General features: G+C 46.4%; 1 protein-coding gene across 2 annotated transcripts; it reads right to left on the bottom strand.

The window, feature by feature from the left end:
• Nucleotides 1-499: 499 nt before the first annotated feature.
• Nucleotides 500-22,693, bottom strand: cand2 (cullin-associated and neddylation-dissociated 2 (putative)). Of its 2 annotated transcripts, none has more exons than XM_064304152.1 (15): nucleotides 22,515-22,693; nucleotides 21,041-21,184; nucleotides 20,035-20,189; nucleotides 18,897-19,020; nucleotides 17,521-17,777; nucleotides 14,931-15,036; nucleotides 14,095-14,240; nucleotides 13,119-13,411; nucleotides 11,687-11,828; nucleotides 8,463-9,974; nucleotides 7,272-7,367; nucleotides 6,848-7,017; nucleotides 6,150-6,314; nucleotides 3,009-3,116; nucleotides 500-1,008 (listed from the first exon to the last, which is right to left on the bottom strand). In XM_064304152.1, exons 1-15 carry the CDS (start codon nucleotides 22,580-22,582, stop codon nucleotides 775-777), a joined length of 3,720 nt encoding a protein of 1,239 aa, XP_064160222.1. In that variant the 5' UTR covers nucleotides 22,583-22,693; the 3' UTR covers nucleotides 500-774. The 2 variants fall into 2 exon arrangements, with proteins under 2 accessions (XP_064160222.1, XP_064160223.1); XM_064304153.1 differs by lacking the exon at nucleotides 500-1,008 and adding an exon at nucleotides 1,017-1,606.
• Nucleotides 22,694-22,837: the final 144 nt, after the last annotated feature.

The following is a 22,837-nucleotide window of genomic DNA, read 5'->3' as shown; positions in this document are numbered from 1 at the left end:
CAAACAAACAATAAACGAAATTATTTTTCATGCAGGAAAAATCAAGATTATACAGTGTGTTCTGTAGAACGGTGGATTTAAAACGTTGAACGATGTAACCACATAACACCGTATTAATATGAACTGTATTAGTACTCAACAGATGGTGTGCACATGATCTGTTGCAATGCCTCACCATAACTCAAACTGACAAACTGGGGAATCTATATGCACGGGAAGGGAACCAATCGGACGTCGGGGTGATGATTTGGTGGGCAGGTGTACAGAGGCGGTTTTGTGAGAATTTGATCAGGGCATATTGATAAAGCATATTGGGTATAACTGATCCGAGATCAGTGCTCTGAATCTGAGAATCTATGAAAACAAACTCTAGACACCAGGATTGGCAGTATTCTTTTTTTCTGTAGGCACTGTGAGGTTGTAATGGTATTTGCACACAGATAACTGCAGTTGGTTTAATGGGGTACAGGAGTCATTTTCAAAGATAATAAATTGTACATTTTATGGAAAGGTAGAATGGAGTTTTATTGGAGAAATTGAGCGTTTGGCACAGGGGGGTGTAACTGCAGTCCCGGAGGGTTGGTGCATTTAGGCTGTTTTTTTGTAAAGCACTGTATGCACAAATACCGGGCCACAGCAGAACGCTTTCATCTAGGGTGACATGCAGTTTTGAAACTTGTTGCTCATGACTCAAAATAATGTCACATAAAACAAATATTAGAGCTAATTAAATTTTTAAGAGCCGGGAAGGGGATGCCCTTGCACGCCCCCGGTTTAGCTGGTGTCCATGGCGTCTGTGGGGCCGCAGGCCGAGGAGGAGGTGTCCCTCTGGATGCTCTCGAAGATGGAGGACATCTCGGCGCAGGAGCGGATCTGGCTGGCGAAGTCCGCCATGGCGGGGCTCTTCTGGGCCTCGGCGATGGACAGCAGGGCCGCCACGGCCCTCATCGCCGACCGCCGCAGCTCCTCCTGCTTCTCAAACTCCTGCTTCACAGAGCCAGCCTTCACCTGCAATATCACACACAAACTCCTGCTTCACAGAGCCAGCCTTCACCTGCAATATCACACACAAACTCCTGCTTCACAGAGCCAGCCTTCACCTGCAATAACACACACAAACTCCTGCTTCACAGAGCCAGCCTTCACCTGCAATATCACACACAAACTCCTGCTTCACAGAGCCAGCCTTTACCTGCAATATCACACACAAACTCCTGCTTCACAGAGCCAGCCTTCACCTGCAATATCACACACAAACTCCTGCTTCACAGAGCCAGCCTTCACCTGCAATATCACACACAAACTCCTGCTTCACAGAGCCAGCCTTCACCTGCAATATCACACACAAACTCCTGCTTCACAGAGCCAGCCTTCACCTGCAATATCACACACAAACCCCTGCTTCACAGAGCCAGCCTTCACCTGCAATAACACACACAAACTCCTGCTTCACAGAGCCAGCTTTCACCTGCCATAACACACACAAACTCCTGCTTCACAGAGCCAGCCTTCACCTGCAATATCACACATAAACTCCTGCTTCACAGAGCCAGCCTTCACCTGCCATAACACACATAAACTCCTGCTTCACAGAGCCAGCCTTCACCTGCAATATCACACACAAACTCCTGCTTCACAGAGCTGGCTTTCATCTGTAATAACAGGGTCGGCTGGATAACCACCACAGAGATCTGCACATCCAGGGGTCACTCCAGTCGCTTATTTATTTTATCTCCTTGCTTCCTTTCCTCACATCCTTTCCTTGCTGCTAGCTCCACCCATCGGAGGACACAAGGAAAGGAAGCAGGGACAGGATGTGAGGAATCAAGGAAACATGTATTAGGCTATTGGAACGTCCTTGCTCTTTCAGGCGTCAGCTTGAAGCCACATCAGTTACAGACATGGCAGATGGGGAGAGGTGGATCCACTTATCGGTAATTTATACGTCACGCATTCAGAAAAAAACAAGATGGTGGACCTCGATCGATTTTTAGGTCAGGCATAGACAGAGGAGACAAGGATGGATAAAATAAGTGATTGGATTGGGCCCCGGTACACTGCTGCATTGGGGAGGATGAGTGTTCACATGCTTAACTAGTGGCTAGGATTGTAAGGTGCCCCATGGCTGCTGCTTCAAATCCCTGGTGGATGCACAACCATTGTACCTCTGGGCAAGATAATTGACCTCAGATGCTTCACAGAAGACATCCAGGTGAACCAGTGGACCTCATCATACAGAAACATAACCTGCCTTGGATAAGAGGGACTGGAAAGAGAGTGAGCAGAATCCGGAGTTTAGCTCTCCGCGCCCAAATTGCAAACTGGCTGTTTAAACCAAGAGCAGTTAAAGTTTCTATTCACTTTATAATTCCAATTTCCATCCATTTCACTTGTGCCGACTGCTGCACTGTGCTGTAAATGTATTTGCTATTGGTTGTGCCACAGTTAAACGTTTCATTTAGAGACACGGAAACAGCCTCCAGCTATCAGTCATGAGCTTACAAGAAAATTTAGCAAACATTCTTGCTCAAGCGTGTGAAGTCCAGAAACAGATATACCCACGTTGGGCACCACTGCACAAGCTGGAAGCAATAAGTAATAAAATCATTGAAGAGCAACATTCTTACATTACAACCAAAGTGCTTTACACAATGAAAGCATAGATAAATCACAGAAGATAAACGTAAATAAATCAATGCTGCTAGTTATACAATGTCGGAAGAATAAAAAAATTAATAATCATTCCATGATCTTAAACTATAGCTGCCAATGCCATGTCCCATCTTGTTCCTTAGCATTGCTTCAAGGTTAACCCCCATTGTGAAATCGCTTGGCATTCACCAAATGGAGGGTAGCAGGTTTGCGTGCCTACCCTTTTGTTCTGCACAGGGGGTGGGTGGATAGCGGCTGAACTGGTTTCCTTTGGGAAGGGAGGGGCAGGCATGCCGTGGCGGGGCGGAGGGGGGGGCCAGCGGGTGGCGGGTGCTCTGGGGAGGGGGGGGCGTTACCTTGGTGGTGCATGTAGCTCTCAGTGGCTCCACCAGCCTGTCCAGCCTCTGCAGAACCGCACTGGGACTCAGAGAGGAGAGCCTGGCCAGCATGATAAAGGTCAGCATCTACAGAGAAGCACAGCGTTAGTGCTTCTGCTCTCTCTGTTCTTCCACTTACCGTCAGTATCACAGCAGCGTCTACTGCAGCACTGTGTTGTAAATGTCTTCACTACTGGTTGTGACACTAGTACGCTGGTATCGTCCCTGGCCTAACCTTTTCATATGCACGGTGTATTTCACGCTGGATTACCGCTCACTGACTAAGTGTTTATTCGCCTGGATCCTACAGGCACAGACATGTTATGGAACATTAAGACGATGCTAGTACCTCTGAAGAATATCCTGGTGCACCTTATTTTCACTGTAATTGTAAATTTGGCCTTTTGGTACATTTCAAAAGTATGTGGACACCTGAACATCACACCCACATGTTCTTGTTGAACATCTCATTCCAAAATAATTAATATCGAGTTGGACTCCCCTTTCCTGCTCTAACAGCCTCCACTGGAAAGGCCATACTAGATGTTGGAGCATTGCTGCAGGGATTTGCTTCCATTCAGGCAGAAGAGCATTAGTGAGGTCGGGCACTGATGTTGGACGTAAGGCCGGGCTTGCAGTCAACATTCCAATTCATCCCAAAGTGGAGCAGAGGTCACGGCTCTGTGCAGGCCAGTCAAATTCTTCCCGACCAAACCCAGCAAACCATTTCTTTATGGACCTCGGTTTGTGCACAGGGGCGTTGTCAGGCTGAAACAGGAAAGGGCCGTCCCCAAACTGTGATCTTAGGCTTCTGTACAGCTGCTCGGCCGTGGAAACCCATTTCATGAAGCTCTTGATGTCAGCACAAGCTTCTTCATTAAGCTTGCGCTGACATTGTTTCCAGAGGTTGTTTGGTACCCTGGGACAGGTGAGTGTTGCTGCTGAGGACAGGTAGTGTTGCAGCCGAGGACAGGTGAGTGTTGCTGCTGAGGACAGGTGAGTGTTGCTGCTGAGGACAGGTGAGTGTTGGAGCCGAGGACAGGTGAGTGTTGCTGCTGAGGACAGGTGAGTGTTGCTGCTGAGGACAGGTGAGTGTTGCTGCTGAGGACAGGTGATTGTTGCTGCTGAGGACAGGTAGTGTTGCAGCCGAGGACAGGTGAGTGTTGCAGCCGAGGACAGGTGAGTGTTGCTGCTGAGGACAGGTGAGTGTTGCTGCTGAGGACAGGTAGTGTTGCAGCCGAGGACAGGTGAGTGTTGCAGCCGAGGACAGGTGAGTGTTGCTGCTGAGGACAGGTGAGTGTTGCTGCTGAGGACAGGTGAGTGTTGCAGCCGAGGACAGGTGATTTTTACGCACTATACGCTTCAGCAGCCAGTGAGCCAGTGACCAACTGGCAAGACAGCGCTTGTTAACCAGAACAAGTACATGCTATTTATTTCTGTTTTTCTACAGTGTACATCTGTCTTACTCTCGTGCAATACCATTGTCACCACTTACAGTTGACTGGGCCAGCTCTCGCAGGGCAGAAATTTGACAAACTGACTTGTTGGAATGGTGGCATCCAATGACAGTGCCACGTTGAACATGACTGAGCTCTTCAGTATGAGACATTCTACTGCCAATGGGTCTATGGAGATTGCATGGCTGTATGTTTGCTTTTATGCACCAGTTAGCAATGGGTGTGGCTGAAGTAGCTGAATCCACTAATTAGAAGGGGTGTCCACATACGCTACAGTTCCAAACATATCAATTATCCACAGCCATGAACATCACTTCTAGTTCACAGGGTAAGCATTGGATAAGTAAGTTATGGCAAGTCATACACTAGAAGTGAGGCATCATTGCAAGAGATATGATAGAGAGCTACAACATGAAGACAAATTTACAACAGTAACATGAATGTGCTAGATGAAGGTTTCTAAGAAACATGGCAAGTGATGTGGTAAGTTCAAGAACCGCGAGCGACGTACTGATGTTGATGTGACGTGCCAACAGTAGGCCTAAATGTTCTTTTGGGGTTTTAATTAAGCGATATGTATTTTAATGACATTTATTTTGGCTTTTGTGAATGGGATTTGTTTATTTAAGTTTTTTAATTCATTTGAACATTTAAATGGATTTTTCACACGGCACACCTGACCTCGCCTGACGGCACACCGGTTGGGAAACACCGGTTTAGGTATTTATGTAGTCATGTGATTTAGTGTAATGGTGGAAGAGTTCGGTCTAGTGAACCCGTAAGCTGTCAGTCACTGACTTGTTTGAACCAATCAAATGGGTCGACACTCTTCCTCATTCTCCCATCCCATCACTAGTTTAATAATGATAGTGATAATTGTGCAGTGTGTTATTTAGGGATTGGTCAAAAAAATAAAAAGGTAGCAAGTTTCATTGTGTGATTTGTATATTTCTGTGTTAGGAAGTCTATTTCAGTGAGTGATCTGTTATGGATATGGCCTATGCCAGGAGTCTTCAAATTCAAACCAGTGTGTATGTTCCTGCCATAACTGCAACCTCAGAATAGTACTGAGCTGTTTAATAGACCCTTTGTTTAATAGGACTGTGAATTCTGTGTACAGTAATGGACTGAATTCAGTGTGCAGTAATGGGCTGTGAATCCTGTGTACAATAATGGACTGTGAATTCTGTGTACATTAATGGACTGAAAGTGCAGTGTACAGTAATGGACTGTGAATTATGTGTACAGTAATGGACTGAATTCAGTATACACATCTCTTAATGGGGTGACATAGCTCAGGAGGTAAGACCGATTGTCTGGCAGTCGGAGGGTTGCCGGTTCAAACCCCGCCCTGGGCATGTCCTTGAGCAAGACACCTAACGCCTTACTGCTCTGGCGAATGAGAGGCATCAATTGTAAAGCGCTTTGGATAAAAGCGCTATATAAATGCAGTCCATTTACCATTTACCCTTTAAGTCTACTGAAGAATGCTCACCTCTTAAGGTCAAATTACGTCAGAAATAGCTATGTATGCCCTGCAGAATACATTTTCCATGGAGTGTAGCCTATGTCAGGTATCTGCATGTCTGTAAGTGTTGGGCACTGTATTATGTGTTCTGGAGTATAGCCAGCAAGCTGTCAGCTGTCAGCAGTTTCCTGTTACCCTGATGTCATAGTGATCCTTGAGCCCCTCCTCCACGTGGTTGAGGTACTCAAAGATGTCCAGGCAGTCGAGGCAGCTGTCCAGCAGGGTGTACATGCACTCGAACGCTGCTTTCCGAACATCCAGCCCATCGTCCACAGTGTGCTTAAAGGGACCCATCTCCACCTAGAGTGAGACATCAGCTCAGCTCAGTTATGTGTTCACTTCTGCCATCCGTTGGTGCTTTCTGCTGTTCATAAAATGTGCCTGTTAATCATAGCAACTGAGACTACAGGCTGTTTTTCCTGTTTTTACAAGGTGACATGATTGCTAGTGGAAAACACTGAATATTTACGAGACCAACTGGCAAGACAGCACTTGTTAACCAAAACAAGTACATGCTGTTTATTTCTGTTTTTCTACAGTGAACATCTGTCTTACTCTCGTGCAATACCATTGTCAACAAGTGCCTCTGCATGAACATTTTTCAGAGGGATTCAGAAACAGTCCAAGTGTGCGCCATTAAGCACGGTTCTCGGTGTAAAACACTGAATACTTATTAGGTCATTTGACCAGAAAGTGCTCATTAACATAAGAAATGGAAACCGTAAACCATGTTTTGTTTGTTTAATTGATTACTTCCTTTTATCTGTGCTGGCGGACAGAGGTTTTAGCGGTTTACTACGGTCTGGAGCGGAGCGGTGAGGGCGGGACGCTACCTCCCGGATGAGCTCCTTCCTGATCTGCGTTTCGGCGTAGAGGTGCGGCAGCACCGCCCCCAGCAGCCCCCGGATCAGCGCCGGCTTGTTGTGACCTGCCGAATTGAACATCACCAAGGCGACCCGGCGCACGTTCAGGTCTGGGTCCTGCAGCGTCTTCAGGAAGTCGCCTGAAAAGGGGAAAGAATACTTCCTGTCGACCTGGACATTTACCAGACTGGGGTCAAATACCTGTTTAAAGCACCTCGACCCTTTTGACCCCAGTGAAGATTTCTTATTTTAAAAGGAGCCTCTATTTGTAGCAAGTGTTACCAGCATTAACAGAATGAAAGTATTTCAGAGACCTATGTGACACAGGTCTGTTCAGGATGAGAAAGGTTAGCATGGACAACATTAGCATGATGTGTTTAAGGCCTCCCCTTACCTATGCAGCCTTTAAGCAGTGCGTCTATGGGCTGTGGCTGATCCACGATGGTGAACTTAATGGCTGTGACCACTGTGCTGCGGGCGTGAGGAGACCCTGCAAAGTGGAGGAGGAGGGTCACTGTGAGTCACAGAGGCAGTGATGTGTGATGTCACTGTGAGTCACAGAGGCAGTGATGCCTGATGTCACTATGAGTCACAGAGGCAGTGATGTGTGATGTCACTGTGAGTCACAGAGGCAGTGATGTCTGATGTCACTGTGAGTTACAGAAGCAGTGATGTCACTGAGTTACAGAAGCAGTGATGTCTGATGTCACTGTGAGTCACAGAAGCAGTGATGTCTGATGTCACTGTGAGTTACAGAAGCAGTGATGTCACTGAGTTACAGAAGCAGTGATGTCTGATGTCACTATGAGTCACAGAAGCAGAGATGTGTGATGTTACTGTGAGTCACAGAATCAGTGATGTCAGTTTGACTGTAAGTTACAGAAACAGTGATGTGTGATGTCACTGTGAGTAATAGAGTGATGTCAAATGTTACTGATGACAACATTCTTGCGGCGTTGCAAACTTAGTGACTTTGTTGCTAGATCTAGCGACTCTTTGGACTCCCTTAGAAACTCTTTCTTGTAAAATGGACAGCAACAAAGTGCATCTATTTTCAGAATTTTGAATCGGGCTACTTTTTTATTTTTAATTTCTAATATTGGTCTAATATGCCTAATTTACTTTGACAAAGTACAGTCTCTAACACTACAATTTACCAATAAAAATGTATTCACTCAGAAATGTATTAATACTGTAAGAAGTAAATAATTGCTGTCTTCATTACTTACATGAAAATAACAGTGCACATGCATGCATTCCCTTGCATCCTCAGGTAAAGTTTCATTACATCGGTAAGTTATCACTTTTCGTGGTGTTACATTACATTGCAATCACTAAGTGTAATATTAGCCTATCAAACAACACTTTGCATTGTAACAAAAAGGTATGATTAGACATGATTAGCTACCCTATCTCACACAGCTATACCTATGACAGTATCCAAAAGGAAACCCAGAGAATGTAACAAAGAAAGGATATATAATGTAAAGGGGTCTGGGGAGACATTGTTTGAGCCATTATATCCCAGCTTCTATGCCTCCTACTGACACCCCTGGAAAGTAAAATGGCGGCTGTGTTCGCGTACCTGAGGACAGCTGCTTTTTGAGTCGGGGCAGGAGCTGAGAGGGGTTGACCAGGGTGAGCTTGCCCAGGCACTCTGCCACCACGTTGCGGGTGCCCTCCTCCGGGCACTCACAGTGCTTGAACAGCAGGGCCCAGATCTCCTCCACGTGGGCCTTGAGGCTGTGGGCCGCCGAGCCGCTGATCACCTCCTTCAGGGAGTGCAGGAGGAGGTACTGCCTCTTGGGCTGGCTGCCGATCTCCTTCAGCATGAAAGGGAGGTACTCCTCCAGGTTGCCCACGCAGATGTTCCCCAGGGCGCTGGAGGCGGCTGACTTCACCTCCTCATTGCTGGAGGAAAAGGCCTCCAGGATGATGGTCTTCAGCTCCTTCTGCCCGCCCAGGTTCATCGACCTACCCACCTCTCCCAGGCAGAGGAAGGACAGGATCCTTGCTGGCTCAGACGACTTGGCGCTCTTGACCTCCTGGATGAGGTTTGTGATCGTTCCGGAAGCTTCTTTGGGGCACGCTGAAGCAAGGGCGGCCACACACTTGGCCACAGAGTAGTACGACTGCCTGTGCATGACCATGGAGTCCGGGGACTTCTGGGACCCATAGAAGGGGCCTGTCAAAGCTTTGAGGAGTTCGTGGTAACCCATGTTGCTGGCTTTAGTCCCCACAAGCGCCTGGAAGAACTCCAGGATGGCTCCGAGCGCCCCGCCCTGCAGCAGCGGGGAGTGCACCAGAGCGAAGACCTCCGGCAGGGTGGAGCCGCTGATCTTGGACAGGGAGGCCGGGCACACCTTGGCCATGCAGGTGAGCAAGCCCAGGGCCACCTGGGACACGTGCATGTCGCTCTCGTCGATGAGCGCGGGAAGCTCGTCCAGCACCGGCTCCATGGCGGGAGGCTTGGGGCCGTCGCTGTAGTTCCGCACTATCACGGTCAGAGCGGTCAGAGTGCTCAGCTTGAGCGCTCGCTGGTTCTTCCGCAGGAAGGAGCCCAGGATGGGGATCCCCTCGGTCAGCACGGGCCTCAGGTCGATCCGGAGGGGAGACCCGGCCACCAGGGTGAGGGTCTTCACCGTGGTCAGCCTGGTGATCTCGTTTTTCAGCCTCTCCAGGAAGATCTGCAGGGTTGGTTGGAGGTCCTGGCCCAGCTGGTCCCCCAGGTGACAGATGATGTGGCCCATGCAGGAGATGGCCCTCTCCTTCACCTCCTGGTCGATGTCTGCAGCCTTCAGCCTCTTCAGCGTGCCGGTGAAAAGGTCCTTCAGATAGGGTTTGACATCGAAGGCGGGGGAGGGCGCGTCCTCCAGAGGCCTCATGATCTTCACCATCTGCTGGGTGACCAGCAGGGCCTCGGAGGTGATCTTGTAGAAGGGGTCCTCCACGCACGCCACCACCGGCGGCAGGATGACCCGGATGTGAGGGTAGAAGACCCCCGGCGGGTGATTGCACAGAAGAACGTGGAGGAACGACAGCGCGTCAATCTTCATGTTGGAGGACGTGGATTTATCCGTGAGGGAGTACAGGATGCCTGTGGGGAAAGATCAAACAACATTCAAAATGTCTTATTTTAATGTTTAATGCGGGAATCTCTAACTCCAGTCCAGGAGGACCGTGGTGTTCGCCGTTTTTTGTGGTTTCCTTTCGGTCAGCAGCCAGTTTACACTTTGGAAATAAGATTAGACTCTTTAGCCAATCAATGACTTTAATTCAGTGAATAAGTCAATCAATGACTGAAGCACTGAAACACACAGGAAACCAGAAGCTCTGGCACTCCAGGATTTTTTTTTTTGATCACTGCTCTACACATTTCAATAAACACGCAAAACATTTTGTGGAATCGTAATTGTTTTGCTTATACGTGATAAGCTACAGTTATTTATTTCCCACTGCAAGTGCGCTGAAGTGTATGTTGTTAATTCAGAAATTCTCTTGTCTTCTCCAGGGCCTCTCAACATTGCGCAGATGCGTAGCGCACACAGGAGCCCTAAACAGGCTAGCGTGCTAAAGTGGCTAGTGCACTAAAGAGGCTGGTGTGTTAAACAAGCTAGTGTGCTAAACAGGCTAGTGTGCTAAACAGGCTAGCGTGATAAAGAGGCTAGTGCGCTAAACAGGCTAGCGTGATAAACAAGCTAGCATGATAAAGAGGCTAGTGTGTTAAACAGGCTAGCGTGATAAAGAGGCTAGTGTGTTAAACAGGCTAGCGTGATAAAGAGGCTAGCGTGATAAAGAGGCTAGCGTGATAAAGAGGCTAGTGTGCTAAACAGGCTAGCGTGATAAAGAGGCTAGCGTGATAAAGAGGCTAGTGTGCTAAACAGGCTAGCGTGATAAAGAGGCTAGTGTGCTAAACAGGCTAGCGTGATAAAGAGGCTAGCGTGATAAAGAGGCTAGTGTGTTAAACAGGCTAGCGTGATAAAGAGGCTAGTGTGTTAAACAGGCTAGCGTGATAAAGAGGCTAGTGTGTTAAACAGGCTAGCGTGATAAAGAGGCTAGTGTGCTAAACAGGCTAGCGTGATAAAGAGGCTAGTGTGTTAAACAGGCTAGCGTGATAAAGAGGCTAGTGTGCTAAACAGGCTAGCGTGATAAAGAGGCTAGCGTGATAAAGAGGCTAGTGTGTTAAACAGGCTAGCGTGATAAAGAGGCTAGTGCGCTAAACAGGCTAGCGTGATAAAGAGGCTAGTGTGTTAAACAGGCTAGCGTGATAAAAGCTAAGTTTTCCTGAAAAGGCTGAAGGTTGTTATAAAGAAGTGCTCCAGGCTTTAACATTCAGAGCTAGCGTGGGGTAAAGAGGCTAGCGTGATAAAGAGGCTAGCGTGATAAAGAGGCTAGTGTGTTAAAGCAGGCTATAAAAGGCTAGTGGTAAACAGGCTAGCGTGATAAAGAGGCTAGTGTGTAACAGGCTGTAAGTGTGTAAAGCTTGAAAGGCTAGCGTGTTAAACAGGCTAGTGTGCTAAACAGGCTAGCGTGATAAAGAGGCTAGCGTGATAAAGAGGCTAGCGTGATAAAGAGGCTAGCGTGATAAAGAGGCTAGTGTGCTAAACAGGCTAGCGTAATAAAGAGGCTAGTGTGCTAAACAGGCTAGCGTGATAAACAGGCTAGGTGTAAAGAGGCTAGCGTGATAAAGAGGCTAGCGTGATAAAGAGGCTAGTGCTAACCAGGTAATAAAGAGGCTAGTGTGCTAAACAGGCTAGCGTGATAAACAGGCTAGCGCTAAAACGCACGGGTCCACACATGGGCTGTTACCTGGGATGAGTGCGGGTATGTGGTCCCCCAGGGCTCCGGGAAGCACGTTGGCCAGCTCTGTGAGCAGGGAGAAACAGCCCTGCCGACACTTCATGCTCTTCTCCTTCAGCTGCCTGTGGAGAGCCTTCACCACCGCGGGAACCTGGAGCACGGGACCCCAGACGGCACAGTACTGCAGGAGTATGCTAAACACGGCACAGTACCGCAGGAGTATGCTAAACACAGCACAGTACCGCAGGAGTATCCTAAACACGGCACAGTACCGCAGGAGTACAGCAAGCGCATACTACACGGCAGTGTAACGGGTCAGGAACTGGCCTTCTGTACCGTTGTGCCCTTGAGCAAGGTACTTAACCTGCATTGCTTCAGCTATATATCCAGCTGGATAAATGAATACTATGTAAATACTATGCAAAAAGTTGTGTGCAAGTTGTTTTGGATAAATGGTAAAAGGTAAAGTAAACACTTGGATAGTTTTGTGCATTCTCCCCAAATGGAGGGCAGATTATTGAGGAATGTAAAACAGATGGAGAAAGCTGAATAATTAGATGGCTGCTCTGTACAACTGGGGCCTGGATTCAAAACATTCTTATCCTGATCAGCCTGGAAAGTATGCACAAAGTCAGCCAAAGAGCACATTTACAAGCAGCACAACATCCCATAGTGCAAATCTACAGCACTAAGCTACCTAGTAGGTGGAAGAGAGAGTTTGACCTTATAGTCCTGTAAGTGGCATATTTAATTTGAGAGTGTAGTATTAAATGTAGCACAAGTATGTGGGTATTTCAGCCAGAGTAATAAACCAAGGGGCAGTTTGAACAGATGGGTTTTCATCCACAGGGGAATTTGGACACCGACTGGGCTGTTTGGGGAGCTCATGCCTCCACTGGGATCCGGAGTACAGAAGAGAGACATCCCTGAGGTTAGAGACCCTTATGGGAAGGGATGGCGAGGCATCTAAGTTATAAGCTCTGACTGAATCCATGCCTGATTTTCCTTATGGTGGTTTATATTTATTTTCCTTACGTGTTTGTGTTTTAGACGGGTACCGTGCATAAATGACATGTCAGTTGTACCTGTTAGCTGTTGAGATAACTTGCACCTGTAGTCTCCAATCAGGTATAAAAACATTTTTAAAAACACACCGATAACTCCTCACAAAGCAGGAGAATACAGTGCATGACAATACACATCAACAATACACCACACTCATATGGACCATTACAAAACATTTAAAAATCTCTTTTCAAACTAAAAACAGTGGACGTATGCTGACTGAATCCAAGCGTGGATTTCATTATGGTGAGGAATACGCTCTGAACAAAATCTCCCCCGAGCCCGTTTTTTGTTTTCCCTGCGAAAGGTCGTCATCGTGCATGTATTGCCAGAAGGCGTTAAATGGGTGGAGAATTTTAAGATGGAGAAAGCACACCTGTTTCTGGAGCAGAGAGAGCGAGGGGTCTTCCTTGGCCCCGGGCGGGGCCGCGGTCGGACCCCCCTGGGGGGGGCGCGTCTGCTTCAGGAGGGCGATGAAGGCGAGGAAGATGTCGGTCTTGACGTTCTCCTCGCGCTCTTTGAAGCGGGAGACCAGGGCGGGGCAGACGGACCCGTACAGCTCCGGCAGGAGGTCCCGCCGGGTGCCGATGACCGCCTCCAGGCACTTCACCGAGGAGCGCCGCACCTTCCAGCTCACGTCGTCATCGTCGCTGTACTCGTCGTCCGACTCTGCGCGGGGGGGGGGAGGGGTTGCAGGGGGCGGGGCGGACAGCACAGAGGACACAGCTAGAACAACCAAGGATGAAAACTGTGGGATTCATGGGCTCATTCTGCAGCAACCAATCTGAGGTCCTGACTTCCTTTGGCCAATAAGGACCCCATGGTACTTGCGAATGGGAGGGGTGTTACAACCTGCCTTACTACACCTGATTGGTTACATAATCTTTTGTGTACCCAATGCACTTAGATTCTTTAGCTCATCACTGTAAAAGGTAGTTAAGTGCTCAGTTGTCATACCCGTTTAAGTAAAATAAAAAATTGGAAAAATGGTCACTGCTCCATGTTTAAGATAATGACTTATAAATGACATAAGTGTCATTGGGGTAGTCATGGGCTTGGAATTGAAGGTTTCTAAAAAAAGTTTGACAAACATGCGTGATTATATCAATATGGGAATGCTTTTAATTTTGTTTTGTGTTCTATGTACCAGATAAAACACCTGAAAATATGTTTTAAAAAATTGCTAAAACTAACATAAATACCATACAAAATAGTGCAATGACATGAGAGTTAAAATTTCCGAAGCTCGATATCCTAAACTGCACAAGCTATGTAAATCTTTCCCCTATAACCCCAGGGTGTTTGCGCGGTTGTGTGGTTATGTCCATGGAGCTGAGAGGCTGATGCAATACCTTGGTCTTCATCTTCCCCGTCTTCTGTTTCCATGGAGTCCTCCTGCTCGTCATCAGCCTCGTAGTTGTAATTGGGGTCGTAGGTGATGTACTTCAAGCACAGCTTTATGACAGTGGGAATGTGAGGGGACATCTCCTTCGGGCACCTTCCACAAATGAGACGCACAGTCTCAGTGATTATGGTACACTTTCTCCTGGCTCTGGGACTCCACTGAACCACAGTGAGACAGCATATCCATCCAAAACTGACGTATTTCAGTTTTATCCCCATCTCTTCTGAAATTTCCTTTGATTGCGGCATAGTGTGCTTTTGGAAACTTGGTGGTGACTACTTCACTCTGATGGTAAGATTCAATATGAGTGAGGTTTGGATTCAACAGGGCTGCCTGCAATCAAGCCTGTCTGTGGTCAAACAGCTGAATCTAATGACCAATTAAATTTGGTTAATTTGTTGATTGAGTAACTAAGGGGGCAATTACTTTTTCACATGGATGAAGTGGGTGTTTGATTACTTTTTTCATTAAATAAAAGAAATAATAATTTTTAAAATGTGTTTTGTGTTTACTCAGTTTCCCATAGTCTAATATTACATTTTGTCTAAAGATCTGAAACCACTCAGTGCAATAAAAATGCAATGGCAGAGGAAATCAGGAAGGGGGAAATACTTTTTCATGGCACTGTCAGGTTAAGTTTAATAAAGAGTGGGTTTACTTTAAAACTGGCTCACGAGTTCCTACAGTTTGGGAGCCACCCAATTTGGGAATAATTTGGGAATCATGCCATGAGCTGACCATCTTGCTGTGGAATTTCGTGAGGATGGACGTCGCCATCTTTACCTGCGGACGAAGGCTTCAAACGCCTGAAAGCAGTGCTCCCTCAGCTCGTCATCCTCCACGCTGCAGAACTTCACCACCTTTGGGACGATCTTCTCCAAGTGCTCTCCTGTGACAAGGGCAGTGTTTGGGGAATAGTTTAACTACACGTAGTTACAGTAGTTGTTTAATTACATATTATTTTGGCTGCAGTTTGCCGCTAGTACAACCACATTCAGTTTTGTGTCGTGGTTATAGTAGTTAATTACTTCTTTGTCATTTTGAGGTGTAGTTAACTATAGGAACTACCAACTACTTTCGGCCATAAAATAATATTTTTTCCAAACCCCTTTGACAAAATACCACATCCTTGCTCTCATTTCCCTCCATTTCTGATTGGTGAGAAGTACTTCGCTGCACTTTGGTTTCTAATGGTCAACTGCCAGTTGCCACACATTTTTCATTTTTTTTAACCTTCATGTTACCGGAAGAGTCCCATTGAGACAGAATCTCTTTTACAAGGGAGACCTGGCCAAGAGGGCAGCTCAGTTAAAAGATATTACAAGGAGAAACAGCACATTAAAATGAAATACAATACAGTACAAAGCAGACACAACTATTAGGGGTCATGCAAAAATAAAAACAGAATGACAGAGATACATACATGTAACCAGAATGACATGATAGATTAAGTATTAAAACAGGTGCAATTAACAGTTAAGATTTCTGATATCTTTTTTTATAGGCAGCCAAGGAGACGAGTGTGCCAAGCTTGAGCTTAACCTGCAGCTCATTCCAAGACCAGGGGCCATAATAAAACAGACTCCTCTTGCCGGCTTCTGTCCGCACATTAGGTACCTTGAAATGCAGTCCAATATTAGATGTTAAATTATGTGTATTTTGTGTGGGTAAAAACTTTGAACTTATATATATAGGTAACTTTCTAAGAATGGCCTTATAGATGAATATATGCCAGTGTTTCATCCTGCGCATACCACGGATATCCCCCTGAGCTGTATAGTGGCTGTATAGTGGCTCTCTCCGTGTGCAAGGAGAAGGCATTGCTCACACGCACGTCTGGGGAACATGAAAATGATAACTTTTACATAATTTGTTTTGCAAAGTAAATAACATGTTCGAATAGCTGTAGTTTTGCAAGCTACGTTTATCTTTGATGGTACCTTGGCTGTATTTCAACTACTTTCAGTGCGAAGTAATTGTTTGTGCAACGGCTTTTACAGTAATTTCCCTAACACTGGATAAACGCCAATCAAGAAGGCTGCAGAGTGAATTATTCTACACAATGCTGCCCTCTGTGAGTCATTTTGAAGGATTGCGCCCTGTGCCCATCTTACCAGCTGTGTTTATTATGGGCCAAATTCAACATAAAACAGTCGCTAACACATTACAAAAGTAAAATCAGATTTACATTTGTTAAAAAGAGCACAGTACTGTGCAGTAACACAATAGCATGCACATGGAAATACAAATTCATGCTTCTATTCATTTTAAAATGACCTTATTATGAGAAATCTGTCTTGAGATACAGCACACGATAAACCAAGATTAAAAATGGGATCAGATTCATTTTTAGATCTACAACCTAATCTCAACCAGATTTAATTGCTGATTGTGGAGTCCTATCTGACTACAGTACCGACATACAGGATGAAGTGATCAATCACTAAAGTCCTGAACTACGAGTCTCCTCATAGACAAGACCCACAGGAGCACGGAGATCAGAGCTTAGGATATAATTAATCCTAATTATAGACCAGGGCATTCCTGTGAACACCAGTGATCTAACAAGAGGCATCTCTGAAATTTCTGATCTTAAGGTGGCCCATCAAATTCAATCAACATAGAAAAGCATTAAAAATGGCACACGTTCAGGAAAGACTCCTGACAGATATTTTAAAGCTTGAATCAAACATCTACTACCTGCCTTTCCTGTGATGCCTGAAGAAAACAAAGTGAAAACGTGTTTCCTGCATTGCCTTTTCACAGGCACAGACATTAGTTTTTTTTTACTTTGCAAGGAGTTTTAGTGTTTAGAGTTTGTTCTGAACCTAAAGTTCTAAATTTCCTGTTAAGTTCAGGAAACCAAATAAAATGAGCAGGAGTGCTATGGGATGTGGTGGGGGGGGGGGTGGTGAGCGAAGTGCTATGGGAAGGGCTTAGGGGTGAACAGGAGTGCTATGGGGGGCGAGGGGGTGACGGAGTGCTATGGGGAAGGGCTTAGGGGTGAACAGGAGTGCTATGGGGGGGTGAGGGGGTGAGCGGGAGTGCTATGGGGAAGGGCTTAGGGGTGAACAGGAGTGCTATGGGGGGCTGAAAGGTGAGCAGGAGTGCTATGGGGGGCGGGGGGTGAGCGGGAGTGCGATGGGGGGCTGGGGGCGAGGAGTGCTATGGGGGTGAGCGGAGTGCTATTGGGGGCGAGGGGGTGAGCAGGACTGCTATGGGGGAGGGTGGGTGAGCAGGAGTGCTATAGGGTGTGGGGAGGTGAGCAGGCGCGCCAGCATGCAGTCTGAAGCGATGGGCATCAGACTCGTTTATTCGGGGGATATTTTGTGTGTAGTGTAAGGCGGCCCCTCTGTGCCCGTGCCAGCCTTACCCACTCGGTGCCCGCCCTGGCGGCTGACGGTGGCCAGGCACTGGATGTAGGTACGGGTGGAGGAGGTGGGCGGGCCTCGGGCCAGCTCGGAGAGCAGGTGCTCGGTCAGCTGGGTGAAGAGGGCGGGGCTGCAGCCGGGCACCAGGTGACCCAGGGCGAGGATGACCCTCTTCCTCACGGCCAGGCGGGGGCTGGTCAGCTGGGGCAGCAGACTGCTCAGGATGGAGGGGTGGAAGCTCGCCAGTGGGGCACTGAGCCTGGAGGGGGAGGGAGAGAGGGTCAGTGGGACAGCGGGTCAGTGGGAGAGAGGGAGAGTGGGTCAGTGGGAGGGCGGGTCAGTGGGAGAGAGGGAGAGTGGGTCAGTGGGACAGCGGGTCAGTGGGAGAGAGGGAGAGTGGGTCAGTGGGACAGCGGGTCAGTGGGAGAGAGGGAGAGTGGTTCAGTGGGAGAGAGGGAGAGTGGTTCAGTGGGAGAGAGGGAGAGTGGTTCAGTGGGAGAGAGGGAGAGTGGTTCAGTGGGAGAGAGGGAGAGTGGTTCAGTGGGAGAGAGGGAGAGTGGGTCAGTGGGAGAGTGGGAGAGTGGGTCAGTGGGACAGAGGGAGAGTGGGTCAGTGGGAGGGCGGGTCAGTTGCGTAGTGGGTCAGTGGAAGAGTGGGAGAGCAGGTCAGTGGGAGAGAGGGAGAGTGGGTCAGTGGGAGGGCGGGTCAGTGGATCAGTGGAAGAGTGGGAGAGTGGGTCAGTGGGAGAGCAGGTCAGTGGGAGAGAGGGAGAGTGGGTCAGTGGGAGAGCAGGTCAGTGGGAGAGAGGGAGAGTGGGTCAGTGGGTCAGTGGGAGAGCGGGTCAGTGAGAGAGCAGGATAGTGGATAAAAGAGTAGAGAGCTATTCGGTGGGAGAGTGTATCAGTGGGAGAATAGGAGAATGTGTCAGTGGGAGAGTGGAAAGTGGGTCAGTGGGAGAAAATGGAGTGTGGAGGGGATAGGGGAGTGTCCAGGGGTTGAATTAGGACTGAGCCAAAACCTCAGTTTTAAACCACCAGAACACAAAAGGTATGTAGACCAGGAATGGGCCCTTTGAATCTATGAGATAAGGAGCATCTGTTCCAGTCATAATGCAATTCAGTGCTGTCCAGAGTCATAAACCTGAGTTATAAATCGCTGGTAAGTTTACAGCAATCGACGTAATCAGAAAAACTTTTTTTGTTTGTTTTCTCATTGTCTTCTCCACATGTGTGTAACTGTTGATTTAATCCTTAAGATTGAAACATCGTTCACAGAAAAGAAGCGTGAACAGACAGGCAGTGAATCAGGCCTGGCACAGTCCCAGGTAGCCCGACGGGGTCGTGATGGGGTCGTGACGGGGTCGTGACGGGGTCGTTACCGGGCCAGCATGTCGGACAGGATGTCCAGGGCTTCCAGCTGTACGGACACGTCGTCCTGTTTCCCCAGAGCACCCATCAGCTGGGAGGTGATCTTCTTACAGACGCTGGCAGTCAGAGTCTGGCCTGCAACCCACGCAAAGCTTTCCACAACAATCCTCAGCTCAACCATCCACCTTATATTATTTTTTTATATAATTTAGTATTCATCCATTCATGAGTTTCAGAGGGATCATAAGAGATATCAATGGGCAGTGTCTTTAACTGGGACAATTACTTTGTACGAATAATAATAATAATAACAACAACAACAACAACAACAAAAAGCAGAAACATACAGAGAAAATTACAATGGCTTGTCAGAATTATAGGGTTCTCTCTGCAGATAGTACAGGTCTCATACATGAAGCTTTAGAATTTCCAAAACAGTGTTCCATTTGTGTTATTTTTTAAATGATAGAAAAAGTGTTTAGTCTGCTGTAGACCAAAAAGACATGACAAAAAGCATTTCCGTGCTTATAAATCATTTCTGATTAAGATGTCAGTTTTATAACCCTATAATTCTCAGCCTTGGTAATGTAATGAAATGCAACCTGATGCAGACGGTAATGTGATGAAGACAGTGGTATGATGAAGACAGTGGTGTGATGAAGATGGTGATGTGATGAAGACAGTGGTGTGATGAAGATGGTGATGTGATGAAGACAGTGGTGTGATGAAGACAGCGAAGTGATGAAGACAGTGGTGTGATGAAGATGGTGATGTGATGAAGACGGTGATGTGATGAAGATGGTGGTGTGATGAAGACAGTGATGTGATGAAGATGGTGATGTGATGAAGATGGTGGTGTGATGAAGACAGTGATGTGATGAAGATGGTGATGTGATGAAGACGGTGGTGTGATGAAGACGGTGAAATGATGAAGATGGTGGTGTGATGAAGACAGTGGTGTGATGAAGACAGTGATGTGATGAAGACAGTGATGTGATGAAGATGGTGGTGTGATGAAGACAGTGATGTGATGAAGATGGTGAAGTGATGAGGTCAGCGGTGTGATGAAGACAGCGATGTGATGAAGATGGTGATGTGATGAAGACAGTGATGTGATGAAGACAGTGGTGTCATGAAGATAGCTCCCACCTGCGGAGGACGAGGGCAGCTCGGCGATGACTGTTTTCAGGCCCATGCTGGAGATGTCCCTCAGCTGCTCTTTCTCTGACATCATGTTAGAGCACAAGGTGTCCACCATGGTTTCCACCTGGTAGTCCTTTACCTTACTCACCAGAGGGCCTAAACTACACACACACACACACACACACACACACGCACGCAGGCAGAGCACAGACACACACACGCACGCACGCACAGCACAGACACACACACACATACACACATGTGCACGCACAACCACGCATACACACACAGGGCAGAGGCACAAATACACACAGACAGTTTAGTTAGCACAGCTCTAGGGGTTACCACAAAACACTAGTATCATTAATAAATGATCTTTCATAGGCATAGCCCAGTGTTACATAGGAACAAATAGAACGTTGCAAATGGCATAATAAATTACAAAACAAACTCGGGACGGAAATGTAAACACATTGAGAGGTCTCTGGGATTGCGAACAGAAAGTTATGGGTCTCAGATAGGACATCCCATAGCAATGCACTCAGCCCACATTGCTTGTGATAAGTACATAACTGCATGAACTGATTAGCATCTGTGAAGCTCCTACATAAAGAACAAATCTGCAGAAAGCATCGCAAGAGTGTAGACACTTTAAAGTAGTAAATATGTAGCAAAAGGCACAAATCACAGCATTTAATAGAAACAGGCTATAGTACAAACCATCGGGAAATACAACGGGCCCCTGCACCAGAACCAGAGATTTAACAGGAAAAGCATCACTAGAAAAATCCTAACAGTCACTCATTTTGAAAGATTACTGGCGTTCTCTCTGCAGATATGTATGACACTGTTTCTGCCGTATCCATTTCTTTTTATATTTTGTCACGTTAATAATGCATTTCATTATAAGAATCTCAGACAGAACACTATAATTTTAAGCTCTTAATAGCCAGACTGGCCATGACCCTGCTGAGGCACGGAAGCTTCCGGAAGGGGGGTGGTGTCTCCTCACCACTTGACCGCCAGGTTCTGCACCTCTCCGTTCTTGTCCTCCAGCAGCTTGAGCAGCATGGCCACCACCTTCCTCTCGCTGTCCTCGTCCAGCTTAATGGAGTCCTTCTGCAGCTCCATCATCAGGTCGTTGGTGGCCATGAACCTGGGCGTCAACACTGCCATTTTACAAACACTCAGACACTAAGCAGACATTCATCGACCCATTTTCATAATAATATACTCACAAAAAAGGATGTGTCAATATCCAACACACTTCTTGTGTTACTACTTTTGTTCTACTTTTAACACACGGGTCAACACTACTACTTTTGTGTTACAAATATACAATTTCCTTTTACAAAAGGAAACTTTTTAACACAGGCCGTGTTGAAAGCAACACAAAATGTGTTGCCCTTAACTACACATAAAGGTGAGTTAAATGTTTAAAAGAGTTTTAAATACATCTGTTTTGAGTATAATAATAATAATAATAATAATAATAATAATAATAATAATAATAATAAAAACCTGCATTTATGTAGAGACCTCAAAGCATTTTACAGCGAAGGGGAAGGGGGGTGGCTCACCTCAACCACGTTTTTGATATGGGATGCTGGAGCTGGATACATTTATATGTCTTTAACACATTCTAAAATGGAGGATGCTACTAAATGAGTGATTTTTCTAACTGTAATTAAAACAAATTAATTAAAAAAAATTTTCATTTACAAATAACTACCTAGGTGATGCATGGCAGACATTTTGTGCCATACTGCTCACCAGGCATCACCACCCCACTTTAGATATCACCTGACTGTGCTGTTTGGTTGTGAAATCCAGTCACACACTGGAAAACAGCAGCACTGGAGGATAATGGCAGTGTAGTGAAATGGTTCAGGAATTGGACGTGGAACTCTCACTTTGCAGGGTTGATTCCCAGGTGGGCAACTTTGTGCTAGGTTTTTCACCTAAATGGCGGATTTATACAAACGGATATTAAAAGGTTAATATCCGTTTGTATAAATGGATTGTTGTGTAATGTGAGCTGTGATGGTTGCTCAGAAAAGAACATCAATACTAAAATATACTATATCTATCTAAAGTATTTTCAGTTTCACTTTGTATTACACAACTCAATCCAGCAACTGTCAGACAAGTGGAAACTATAATAATAAACTTCACACACATACACGCGCGCGCGCGCGCACACACACACACACACTTTCGTCTTTTGGTTACTTTCCAGTAGCATAGTCCTACTAGACTGCCCATAAATACCACAATATAAGTAACATCGGAATATATAAATTAACAAAGCCATCCGTTTAGTTTCTACTATTAAAACAACATGATTTAAAAAATTGAATACATTTATGTTCATGGGATGCTTGTACTTCGTGTATACACTGCAGTGACGAACAGGTCGTTTAACTGGAAGAATGTTCTAAATGTTTGCCTGCCAAACATGCAAACAAATACGGACTGTCTCTTACCTAAAATCTTTGTCAGTAGATGTCATTTTCTCCAGTAGGTTGGAGATGTGATATGACACATTTGTCATCCTGATTGAGTATTTAAACGCAGAGTTAAACGTAGAACTTAAACACAGAGACTTTAAATGCTAAATATGAGAACTTAAGAAATGGAGAGAATTTTAACGGGAGAACATGGCGAGAGAAGCGGGCAACAGTGACGCTCTAGGGCCAGGAACAAACTGGGAAACATGACACTGAGGCTGTGTTATAAATAGATAGAGGCAAAATTAATTTGCTATGGTTGCTGCCCCCAAGTAGAACTTATGCACACTGCATAAACT

Source organism: Anguilla rostrata, chromosome 13, assembly GCF_018555375.3.
Source record: "Anguilla rostrata isolate EN2019 chromosome 13, ASM1855537v3, whole genome shotgun sequence".
Classification (NCBI taxonomy): Eukaryota; Metazoa; Chordata; class Actinopteri; order Anguilliformes; family Anguillidae; genus Anguilla; species Anguilla rostrata.
This window is presented reverse-complemented; position numbering and strand designations above follow the sequence as displayed.